Below are 11,767 nucleotides of genomic sequence, written 5' to 3'. Positions count from 1 at the left end.
AAAATAACTGATCATTGACTAAGTCTCACATGGGACACAAACACTTCTCTCCTGATCAAAGGTATGATGAGGGTATATAGCAGGGTACGATGAGGGTATGATAAGGGTTAGATGACAGAATATCACAGGGTATGATGAGGGTATAATGAGGGTACAATGAGGGTACGATGAGGGTATATCTCAGGGTATAATGAGGGTATATTTCAGGGTTAGATGAGGGCTTCAGTGTGTTTTCATATTCAGGTCTGTAGCACCTTAAAAGGTCACTGTGCTCCTTTTTACAATAGCAGCCTTATTGCCCTCAGTAAGGTCTGACAGGACTGTATGCCGTCTGACCTGCTGACTCCTCCTGATTCACTCAGACACTGACCGTTTGATAACCAACGAAGCTGTTTACCATGTCAGTGAACTGTTTTCCTCTGCAGCCACCATGAGTTCATCTGAAAGAGACAGAGATTTTCATTGTAAAAGATGTCGTCAGAAACATGAAGGAAGTTCTTCAAATGATATGAGATGAAATCTTCTAGTCTGTCATCTTACAACAGAAGAAGACGTAGAAACACCATAAATTATTTCCAAATATCAAACAAACAGCAAGACTTAAAGTTAATGTCGGTATGATTCTGTATAAATATAGAGTGAGTATTTTTGTTCTTTAGTTGGATGATGAAGAGACTGTGAACATAAAAACACTTGAACATGACGTCAGACTGAGTGTAAATGGTGACGTGTATAATCACAGGAGCTGATGGACAGTGTGCTGAGTTTTTATTTCCAGCTGTCTCATGTTGTCCTGAGCTGCAGGGATGAATCAGACAGTCAGCTTTCACTGTGGGAGTTAAATATTAAAATGCAGCTAAAAACATCATCATGTGTTTGGTGCAGTGGCGATTGCTCTAAGACTGCAAGGGAAGCTCGGCTTCCCCTAAAATGTCAAAAAATAAGTAGTCAATGTACGCTATGTACGCTACAACGCGTTCAACTTTTGTTCAGAATCAGCTACATATCACAGGTCACTGACGCGACTTTCTTCTCATTCATTCCCGTAGCATCACAGTGCATTAAACAGCGTCCAAAGACTTCAATGGGGAAGCATAGAGTGGGTTGTTCCACTGCAGCGAAACTAGACAAGCATAGAGTGGGTTGTTCCACTGCAGCGAAACTAGACAGTCACTGGATAAATGCTCGGTTTTGTCACGCCCATCGGACGCTCAGTGTCTCTGGGGGTCTATGGGGCAGTGGGCTGGCCTCGGCTGGCCGGCTTCTGCATGATGATTGGATGATCTGTCTGAGGCTGAATCCCTTTTTGATTGACAGCGAAATGAGCGAATCAGCGATCTTGAAATATAAACCACCACCGGAGCATTTTTCAAGTTTCATTCCGTTGTTCCGAGTTGATCTGGAGACTTTTCCAATCCTCTTAGTGACTTTTTCTTTGTTAAAAACGACTAGCGACAAATCTAGCATCGTTATTGGAGACTGTACTCGTGTTTGGAGACTCTGACTTCTGTCACTCTGCAGTTACTGTCCCCAAGCAGCGGGTGCTGCTGTGAGCCCCTCCACTGTCCCAAAGCACTCACAGGCGGTCACACTAGCCTTGTGCGGCAGCCCCAGCTAGCGAGCGAGCAAGCAAGCTGCACATAATGGCAGACAATTTGAATATTGTCGACTGGATTTTGGCGAAGCCATTTGATAGTCTTCCTTACGAGGAGAAACTTAGAGTTAAACAGCAGGGCAGATCAACACCTCAGACTGATTTGGTGCAAAGGGTGGGGAAAAGTAACAGGTCTTTTCACCCATCTGAAAATCTTTGAGGTGTGTGTTGCTGTGGTTCTATGGCATGAGTGTGGTTGAAAAACAGCTTCAATTAAATGCTCCTTTTATAAGTTACTGCCTCGCTACAATATGACAACTTTTATGATGTAAACTTAAAGTGAGCTTCCCCTGTTTGAAAGACCAGCAGCCGCCACTGGTTTGGTGTCATAAACAATTCCTCCGTCTGATTGGTCAGCGATGAGTCGACTGAAGTTCACCTGCTCCAGAGAAAACAAAATTTTATCAAAACACATCAATTCACAAACCTTATAGACACTAAAACTCTACGATATCAAACACCTCCTCGTACGAGCACCACGTTTTTCATCTCAGATTTAATTTTATCGTTTACAAACCTTATTTATGTAATGTAAATGTGTCTGTGAGTAAATAAAGTGTATTATCATGAACATGTATCATTCATTAATTTAACCCATCAGAATAAACAGTTGTAGTTCTTCTCTGTTGGTGAACAGTCAGAGCTCAGTTCTGCCTGTCAGTCCAAACTCAGGGCTGAAACTCCCCACATCCTTCGTCTGGCGGACAGGCGCCGCCTAGATGTGACGTCAGAGATGGACCGTTTGTCTTGTTTTTGGCTCGTCTGTGATTGGCTGAGGGAGAGAGCAGCTGATGGTTTTGAGCTCTGATTGGCTGCTGTGTCTATGTCTGTCTGTGTGTCGGGAGGCGTGTCAGAGCGCGCGGACCTGCTGCAGCGTCTCCTTAAAATGGCTGAAAAATAAAAAACAAAACAAGTTAAAATAAATTAAAAAACAAACAAACAAACAGGAAGGTCTCGCGCTCTCTGCTGCTGCGGCTCGTGTTGGATGACATCACGTTCTGCTCGGTTCTACTGCGACGGAAACTTTTCAATGAACTGCACCAGGTGAGGGACTCTGACCAAACTGCGCCACAGCAGCTCCCTGTCCTGCACGAGGACAGGGAGCTGCTGTCCTCATGTCTCTATCTGTCTCTGCTGTCCTCCTGTCTGTCCCTCATGTCTCTGATGGTTGTACTGGACCTGTTCCTCCCGGTCCTGGGTCTGGTCCTGATGAGATTAGTCTGAAACAACCCGAGAGGTGAAAAGAACAAAATGTCTCCATCACGTCATAAAAAAACAAGAAACAGCTGATCCGAACAGCAGCTGTGATATTGTGTGAAATATTTTCTGTACTGATACTTAAACTTATTGTTCTTATGACGTCATTAACAGTCCAGAGGAGCAGTGACATCAGACTAACCTTAATCACTGCTCAGTAAATACACAGACCATCACTCAGTACAGGTACATGTGACATCATCTTTTAGATATTTCCAGCTTTCTGATTCGACTCAGTGTCTTCTTCTTTTTGTTGTTATATTTTGTTGTTGTTAGTGTTTGTGAAGCTTTTTATTGCTGAATGAATCAATAATATTGATAAATGACTGATAGATTTGGAGTTGACTGTAAAGTGACAGAGAGATGATGTCATGATCCAGAGCTGCAGACAGTCAGAGCGCCACAGCAGCAGAGAGGTGATGATGATGATGGTGGTGATGATGATGATGATGATGGTGGTGATGATGATTTTCCTGTGAAGACGTCGCTGACCTCAGAACAGTCAAACTAAAATTTAACAGCTGAAACACAAACTGAGGAGTTGTGCACCTTCAGCAGGTAGTTTAGTTGAGTTAAGATTAGTTTAGTTATTTTAGTTTATTTAAGTTATTTGAACTAAACTGAGTTGAGTTAGCTTAATTTCATTTACTTTAGTTATCTTTAGTTAGTTGCTTATTTTAGTAAGGTCAGAGTAGTTGAGTTGAGTTAAGTTATTAGTGTTAGTTAGTTTAGTTAGCCAAGTGTAATTTCACAAGTTCAGTTCATTTGTTGGGTTTACCTCAGTTAGTTGAGTTAAGTTGAGTTGAGTTACTTAAGTATAATTTAGTTAATTTAGTTAAGGCAAGGCAAGGCAAGTTTATTTGTATAGCACAATTCAACACAAGGTAATTCAAAGTGCTTTACAGAGAAATTAAAAGCAACAAGACACAATTTAAAACAATAAAAACAGTCAATTAAAAAGGGAAATAGAAATTGAGAATGATAGTGATAATAAAATACAGTAACATAAAATAAAAACAGGCTCAATACATTGCATCTAAGAGCGGTAAGAAGTAGAATAATAATAATTTTAGTATAGTAAGTTTAGTGTAGTTTAGCTCAGTAGAGTTAAGTTAATTTGAGTGTAGTTAGCTTAGTGTAGTTTAGTTAGTGTAGTTAACTTGAGTCAGTAGTAGCTGATTGTTGGCTGAGTCGGTCCTGTTGACCCGGTCAGAACTAACCGTGTCTCCGCTCTGTGTCTTCAGGGTTCTCCACATCCTGAACCCTCGCCCCGGGGGTCCGTCTCCAATCATGCCCGTCGACATGGCCGTGAGGATCTGCCTGGCCAGCTCTCCTCCTCTGCGCTCTCTCCTTAGTAACTATGACAACCACTGTCCTTCGTCAGCAGCCGCTCTGTTGAAGCGCTGTGAACCTCTGAGACCCTGTCTGTCCTCCGGCAGCTGCGGCTATGCCCTCAGCAATGTCGCCACGGCAACCACAACCTCACCGTCAGTAGCCACAGACGTCGGCGGCCTGGCGTGGCTGAGGAGGAAGAAGAAGAAGAGCGTGGTATTTGCAGACACACGAGGGCTTGCACTCACCACGGTCCACGTCTTCAACGAGGCCGAGGATGACGCCCTGACAGAGCTGCAGTTCCACCTGACGGAGATAGAGGGCGCCGCCGCCAGACTACACCTTGGAGACAATAAAGGTGAGCTGAATAGCACTGAAGACGATCAGTCGATCAATTGATCAGTCGATCAGTCAGACGAAAGAATCGTTTCCAGCTCTTGTCAGTTTTCTCTTGTTTTCCTCTTCTTATACTGAGATAAATATTTTCAGGTTTGAATGTGTAGTATTCTGACCGCAGGTGTTTTCTGACGATCACTGTTCAGTATTTACTGATATTTTACAGACTAAACAAACGTCAGGACAAAATAATGTTTTTATAAATGCAACAGGAAGAAAAGAGACATAAACCCATGCAGTGACGTAGACTGATAGAATGAAGTTAAAGATCTGTTCTTCTTCCAGACGCTGCAGACTGTGGATCCGGTCTGGTTCTGGACTTCACCCCGCCGGCTGCAGACTACCTGGACCTGAGGAACCGCCTAAAAGCCCAGCAGGTTTGTCTGGAGACCTGTTCTGTCCAGGAGCATCTGCTCTCAGGCACCGTCCAGGTCCGAAACCTCTGCTTTGACAAGTCCGTCTCAGTCCGGATCACCTTCGACTCGTGGTGCTCATTCCAGGAGGTTCCTTGTCAGTATCTAAACAACGTCTATGGCTGCCCCGACACCGACACCTTCTCCTTCTCTGTCTCTGTACCGGAGGTCCTTGAGCCCTCCAACAGAGTGGAGTTCTGCATCCAGTACAAGACTCAGGACCACACCTTCTGGGACAACAACCAGGGCCACAACTACCGGCTGGTGGACCCAAACAGCACCTCGTCCCAGAGCACTGACAGTACCGCCGGGCTGGAGATCCGGAGAGACCGTGACAGAGAGAAGAGGGAAGAGATGCAGTTTGATCCATTTGGAAGTCCCAGGACGTCAGCAGGGATCTTCCCTGAGTGGCAGAGCTGGGGTCGAGTGGAGACCAGTGCCCCCTACTGGTGAGACGTCACAGGATATTTTAAAATCACTCCTTGATTTTGTTCCCAAGATGTAAGAAATTCACAGGACCCTCACAAGAGCACCGAAACATTATATCCTCTGGAATTTATCCGGGCATGTTTGTAGGAAACACTACGGATTGTTGCTTTCACTTGAGCCACTTTAGCTGCCCTAACGTTAACTATTTAATGTCTGGATGGAGACGAAGACTCCACATTAAAGGCGATTCAGGTCATCAAAATGTCTCGGCCAAACAGCGGTCACAATCTGGCACATCTGGGTTTTCCTGGAACCCTTCTGCCCCTTTAGAGCCAGACCTGGTTCACATCTGGTCCTCCTGTACCAGAACACAGCCAGATGTGCCACAGTTGGCTTGATCAGCTGGATACCCTCATGGCCTCTTTAAAATGTTACAAAGGAACCTTTAGGTGCTTTTTAAAAGCATCCCAACAATTCAAGAGTTTGTACTTCGTCACTTTTTCAAATATGCAACTGACCACAAACTGAGACATTCACAAGAGATTCAGGAGTCAAAGGGCTTTTTAAAAGCATCCAACAGATTTAATAAGTTTGAAAAGGATCCAGGAGATGACCTCTAATGTTCAGAGGTCTTACATGGACTCAAAAGTGCTTTCTTAAAACCTCCCAAAGATCCATAAAAGTTTCAAGGCCTTAAAGGTGTTTAAAAAACCTTCACAAGGCTTCATCTTTCATCTGCGTTTCACAGAAGTGTAAATACAGTTAAGAGTTCTAAACATCGCAACACTTAGTGATCTCCAGCAGCACAGCTGAGTGACCGAGTCCTGTCTTTGACACATCAACAACACGAGGACGGCTGACCGATGGAGGACTCATGCATTCTGTGATTTGTTTCTCAGCTCTTTGGGAAGTTCAGACATTCCTTCAGTTCTTCTTTCTTTTTCACCATGACAGCTGATTCATGATTCTCATCAGAAGCCCTTCTGGACATTGAGCTCCTGAATCAGCTGTCAGAGAAGACCAGCAGTCTGAAACACTGAGTCCAGAATCCTTCTGACTCAGTGATGAAACCCTTCTGTAGTCTCTGCTCGACGTTGTTTTTACGGTGTGAAATCCTGTTTGTGTGTTAAACCTTGATGCCTTCAAGCTCAGTTCACCTTTGATTCATCCAGAACCTGAAAACCTACACAAGGCTGAGTCCAACTGTCATGACTCCCCAACACTCAGACTCGAGTCCTCATATGGACTCTGTGTCCACAGATGGACTGAATATTCCATCTACAAGTCCAGAGGGGGGACATTTGTATTCAGTCCAACTTGAGAGGTTCCTCTTGGTCCTTCTCAGGTTCAGTAGGAACGTTCACTCTGAACACCTCGAATATTTGACATGTCAGTTTACCTGAGCAAATAGAGTTTAAATTTTAAACTGAGTGAATTCAGAGTGAACTGAGTCAAGTCCCGTCTCCGTGTGAGACTAAACTAGAAACTTCACAGACCAAAACTTTGTGAAAAGAACCTGCGCTTTAGTTCATACTGTCCTCTGAGCTTTGGCCTCTGTTGTCAGTGGAAACCAGCCGGTCTTTTAGCTTTTACCTTTGGTATCAGATTATGTTCCTTTAAATGATGACGATGACGATGATGATGGCGATAATGATGTTACAGGGCTGTAATAAGAACATTTAAAGGAAAAGACTTTGGTTTTACAGGCGTCACAACTAAACACAGCTCATAACTCCTCAGCAGACCTTCATCTTTTTAACTGAGCACAACATGGAGACAGAACTGTAGCACTTTAAACTGTTTCCTCTGAACTCAGCCGCTGCTCTTCAAAGACAACTTGGAATTGGCTGGATATAGTGGGGGCTTTGACTTGGACTTCTCTCAGGTCCTTCTGGGTTTTTGACTTGGACTTGTCTTGGGTTTTTGGGGGCTTTTTGGACTTGGATTTGACTAATAGGAAATTTGTCTCTGACTTCTTTTTAATTGGATGTCTTTTTGTGGAAGTTTTGACTCAGACTTATCTCCGTTTTTTGGAGTGTTGACTTGGACTTCTTGAACTTTGTTTTGTTTCTGATCTGATGTCTTGACTCGGAGCCCATGTGGACTCATACTTGTCTTGGACTCTGCCTCACGTGGATAAGAACTGAGAGTAGCAGTGGTTAATCTGCTTCTTGTCAGTCTGAACTGAGGACTTCAAGGCCTCAGGGCCTCGGACCCTCAGCAGGTTCACCCTGAGCAGCTGATGTGTTTGTGAATGCAGACAGAGATGGAGGCATGTAGACCACAATCACCAACTCCCACACAGAGACTGTGAGGAGGAACTGGGGGCTGATGGGTACCGATAGGGGCTGATGGGTGCCGATGGGGGCCGTTAGGAGCCAATGGGGGGCCGACTGTTGTGGGGCCAACTGTGTTTGAGAAAGTGTTGTGATGATTTCCTACATCTCCCACAATGCCTCAGTGATCTGGGGTGTATCTGATGAGGTGAAGAGCATCAGCGGTGTTTTTTCTCTGACGTGTTGTCAAGTGTTTGAAGGAAAGTTTTTGGTGACCAGGATGTGATCCTGACAGACATGTCTGCTCTGACGGACTCATGCTAACTGTTCAGGAACACGGTGCGTCAGTATTGCCCCTCCCCCAGCTTTCTGAATGAATTTATAATGGATCTACGTTCTGTTGCTCCTCAGCTGTCTGAACTAGTTCTGTTTTGTTTGTGTCTGGTCTGGTTGGCGAGGTTCTCCAGGAGTGGTTTCCTGTGCCGTTAGCATCCGGAGCTAATCCACCGAGCTAACCACTACGTCCAGGTCTGAAAACAGCAGAAGTGCCCTTTAAAGGAGCTTCTCTTTTATTGGCCCGCCATCTGTGGTCTCAGTTGTCAGTATCCGTGTAGATTACAACTCTGCTCTGGCTGTCGACATGATGACAGCACATTAGGTCACTGCGTTTAGCTCATGCAGGTGGTTTTATTTCCTGATGCATGTGAATGCAGCATGAGGATGAGGATGATGAAGGTGGGAGGTTTTTGTTTCTTCTTTGTTATTAGCCTAAACTCACTCTCGTTAGCATGTGGCTAACAATCACTGGTTCCTCTGGTGACGGGTAGTTGTTGCTATGCATTCTAGCCACTGACTGTAGTCTTGTTGTCATGGTAACTGCTGTAGACGGAGAGGTAAAGGTGAACCCTGCACTTCCTGTTTGCTCCTGTAGCCAGTTTACCAGATTAAAAGCCCGTAATAAAATCTGTGTGTGTGTGTGTGTTGACGTATGAAGCATGTGACAGGAAGGTTTGAAGGAAATGTAAAGTGTATTTAAAGTGAATATGGGAGGAGTCGAGATGTTTGACTGCAGGTGGCGTCGTGCTGCGTTCAAGTCACGTCAGATTTATTGTAAATACCAAGTGACCCCAGAAAAAAATGTGTTTTTATTTGGAATAAAACTGTTACCAACTGACTGCTGTATGTTATTAATAAGTTTGACTATTGAAAGTGAAGATAAACTTAAAGTTTGTTTCTGTTTCTGTGACTGATGGGAACAGTTTGTAAAACTGGTTCAGTGTTCAGAGAGCTGTGGTGTGTTCAGGTCTGATCCTGGTAAACAAAGTGTTCACACTCAGTTCAGTTCCCTTTTTGTCTGAAACATTATTCTAATTTTAAGTGATGAAATGAAAACATGGCTGCGTGTCGTAGCGTCCTGTGGGCGGGGCTAATCAGTGGAGATTCAGGCTAACTTTCAGAGTTAAAGTTCACTCTTTACTCCAACGTGACCTGAACGCAACAATTTAGCTAGCCGCCATTTTAGCTTGTGCTAACAGACTTATAAATGCCATTTAAGTTGGCTAGCTAGCAAGCTAGCTGGCTGCTAGCATTAGCAGCTGTACTGTAGCAAGACTGTATTGTAAAGTGCAATGTAATGATGATGTCATGGCGTACTGCTGAAGCAGGAAGTGATGTAAGCAGGGAGTGACTGGCTGTTCCTTTTGTGTGTCTCCTTTCAGAATAAAAGTCTAATATTTATAGTGTTTGTTGTTTGCTCGCTGTCTTTTGTTTCTCTTCTTCCAAACTTTATGACATCATCAGAAAACTCAGTGACATCACAGTGACTTATTGTAATCAGAGGAAATTAGATTTAAAAATAAAATATGAGGTCGTATTTTGAAGGGAACCATTTCAGTGTGTTATTTTCCTGACAGTCAGTCAGAGTTAAACAACAGGAGCTGAAAACACTGTGACATCACACTGTAAACACTGTGACATCACAGCATAGACACTGTGATATCACACTGTAAACACTGTGACATCACATCCTAAACACTGTGACATCAAGCTGTAAACACTGTGATGTCACAGCATAGACACTGTGACATCACACTGTAAACACTGTGACATCACACTGTAAACACTGTGATGTCACAGCATAGACACTGTGATATCACACTGTAAACACTGTGACATCACATCCTAAACACTGTGACATCAAGCTGTAAACACTGACATCACAGATCAGTTTTACCTCTGTTGGAGAGACGTTCATGTTCACTGGTATTTTTGGACGTCTCAGTCGTCAGGAGTAAAACATGTCTGGATTCTGTAAATGGACGTAATTCTCCTTTAATGTATCTGATCAGCTGAGTGAGTCTGTTTCAGTTTAACTTTAATACTCTGATGATACAGCACTGTCTCACATTAATACAAGCAGAGTGAATCATAGATCAGAGTGTTGTAAACACACAGAACTATAACTGAATCATATCGTATATATTTCAGAGTGCTGTAATATTATAACTGTGTCAGAGTTTCCACAGAGCTGCTGACTCTCAACACTTGCTATATAGTTTCAGTTTTTCTTCTTGTTTCAGTTGGTCTCCCTGTCGTCGTTGATCTGTGTTGTGGTGTAGTAAACACTGCTGAGTTCAGACCATCAGACTGATGAGATGCGACAGGCGGCAGAGATGATTAACATTCTTCTTCCAGATGACTGAGTGAACTGTGAACACATGAGCGCTACAGGAATCTGAATGATTAGAGAGCAGGCACAGATCACAGAGACAGAAATAAAACACACTCATTCATGGACACGAATAAACTGAATATACAAAGTTACTACACAGAAAATAAACAGAATATAACATTAGTGCACAAAATGTAACGTCAATAAAGAGAATTTAAATAGAAAATATAACTTAAATAAACAGATACATATAATAAAGCTCCAACATGCTGTAGAGTTGTATCATTGGCCCATATGCATGTTGTAGGACGTGTTGGTTCACTCAGCTGTGAGTGAACGTCACAGTGACATAGACAGTTTGACCTCAACGAGCCGCCTTATCTTTCTGTAATTAATCTATAATCAATAATCAGTAATCAATAATCAGTAATCTGGGGCTGGCCCTTTAAAGTCAGAGATTTGATTCATCAGTCGACTGAGGCTGTTTAGGTGAAGCAGTCATACTCGGCGGCGTGCTGTGCAGTGAACTTCAGAGGATGTTTTGGTCTTCAGATTCTGCAGCAGAGTGAGCGCTCTGAATGTTCACGCTGTTCTTTGGTTCAGACAGCTGCAGACAGAGGACAAACTTCACAGATGTCTAATACGACACAGACTGAACATTTTCTTTGACAAAAAAGACTTGCTGTGATCATGTGACCCTGTGACTTGTTTGTTTCTGTCACAGTGTTTCCATTCACAGATTATAGAGTTATATAACAGGAAGAGACATCAGCACGCACACACTAACTCCCCACATGAAGATTAAAACATCATCATGTTGGTGCAGATCAGCTGGTCACAACCCAACTGTTGTGACATCACATCATCATAATGACATCACTGACTTCATCAGCTGTGACAAACAGACAGACAGACAGACAGACAGAGTATTAGTGTTATATAACACTGAGAGAGGCCACACAACTGTTACATAACACACACATACACACAACCAGGCTGCAGGTCGGCCTCCATCAGAAGATCAACAGTTTGATCCCTGTCTTCTCTCCTCTCCTTATTAATAATAATAATAATGATGATAATACTAGTTACTAGTCCATACCCACTGAGTGCACAGTAGCCCACGTACAGTTTCACATGGTGTGTGTTTGGGATACAGGTCATAGGAAACTGCAGATTAAATAGTCGACTGAACCCATTAAGAAGAGCAATGTATTCAGACAGAGTTTTTGTGAATTTGATAGTACGATTGCAGCCACAGCGATCTGTCTCATTTTAGCCATTTTTCTGTTGTTATAGCGCCACCCAGTTGCCAGTTAGAGTTAAATTTCTCCAGTCA

The 11,767-nt window shown here is 43.3% G+C and overlaps 1 protein-coding gene across 2 annotated transcripts; it reads left to right on the top strand.

The window, feature by feature from the left end:
- The first annotated feature begins 2,270 nt into the window (after positions 1-2,270).
- LOC126400041 (protein phosphatase 1 regulatory subunit 3C-B-like) lies at positions 2,271-9,499 on the top strand. 2 transcript variants are annotated; one of them, XM_050060454.1, is made up of 3 exons: positions 2,271-2,698; positions 4,156-4,601; positions 4,925-9,499. In XM_050060454.1, the coding sequence occupies exons 1-3, from the start codon at positions 2,640-2,642 to the stop codon at positions 5,503-5,505; spliced, it is 1,086 nt and encodes a 361-aa protein (XP_049916411.1). In that variant the 5' UTR covers positions 2,271-2,639; the 3' UTR covers positions 5,506-9,499. The 2 variants fall into 2 exon arrangements, with proteins under 2 accessions (XP_049916411.1, XP_049916412.1); XM_050060455.1 differs by lacking the exon at positions 2,271-2,698 and adding an exon at positions 3,329-3,469.
- The last annotated feature ends 2,268 nt before the right edge of the window (positions 9,500-11,767 follow it).

The sequence above is a fragment of the Epinephelus moara genome, chromosome 13 (assembly GCF_006386435.1).
Source record: "Epinephelus moara isolate mb chromosome 13, YSFRI_EMoa_1.0, whole genome shotgun sequence".
In the NCBI taxonomy this organism is placed as follows: domain Eukaryota; kingdom Metazoa; phylum Chordata; class Actinopteri; order Perciformes; family Serranidae; genus Epinephelus; species Epinephelus moara.
Note: the sequence above shows the minus strand (reverse complement) of the source record. Positions and strands in the feature narration are given on the sequence as shown.

What these genes read in the sequence shown, in the direction of transcription:
- LOC126400041 (XM_050060454.1), top strand. Translation starts at nt 2,640, where the DNA reads ATGACATCACGTTCTGCTCGGTTCTACTGCGACGGAAACTTTTCAATG. An exon ending in TTTTCAATGAACTGCACCAG is followed by an intron (nt 2,699 to 4,155) that starts GTGAGGGACTCT and finishes CTGTGTCTTCAG; the next exon opens with GGTTCTCCACATCCTGAACC. An exon ending in ACACCTTGGAGACAATAAAG is followed by an intron (nt 4,602 to 4,924) that starts GTGAGCTGAATA and finishes TTCTTCTTCCAG; the next exon opens with ACGCTGCAGACTGTGGATCC.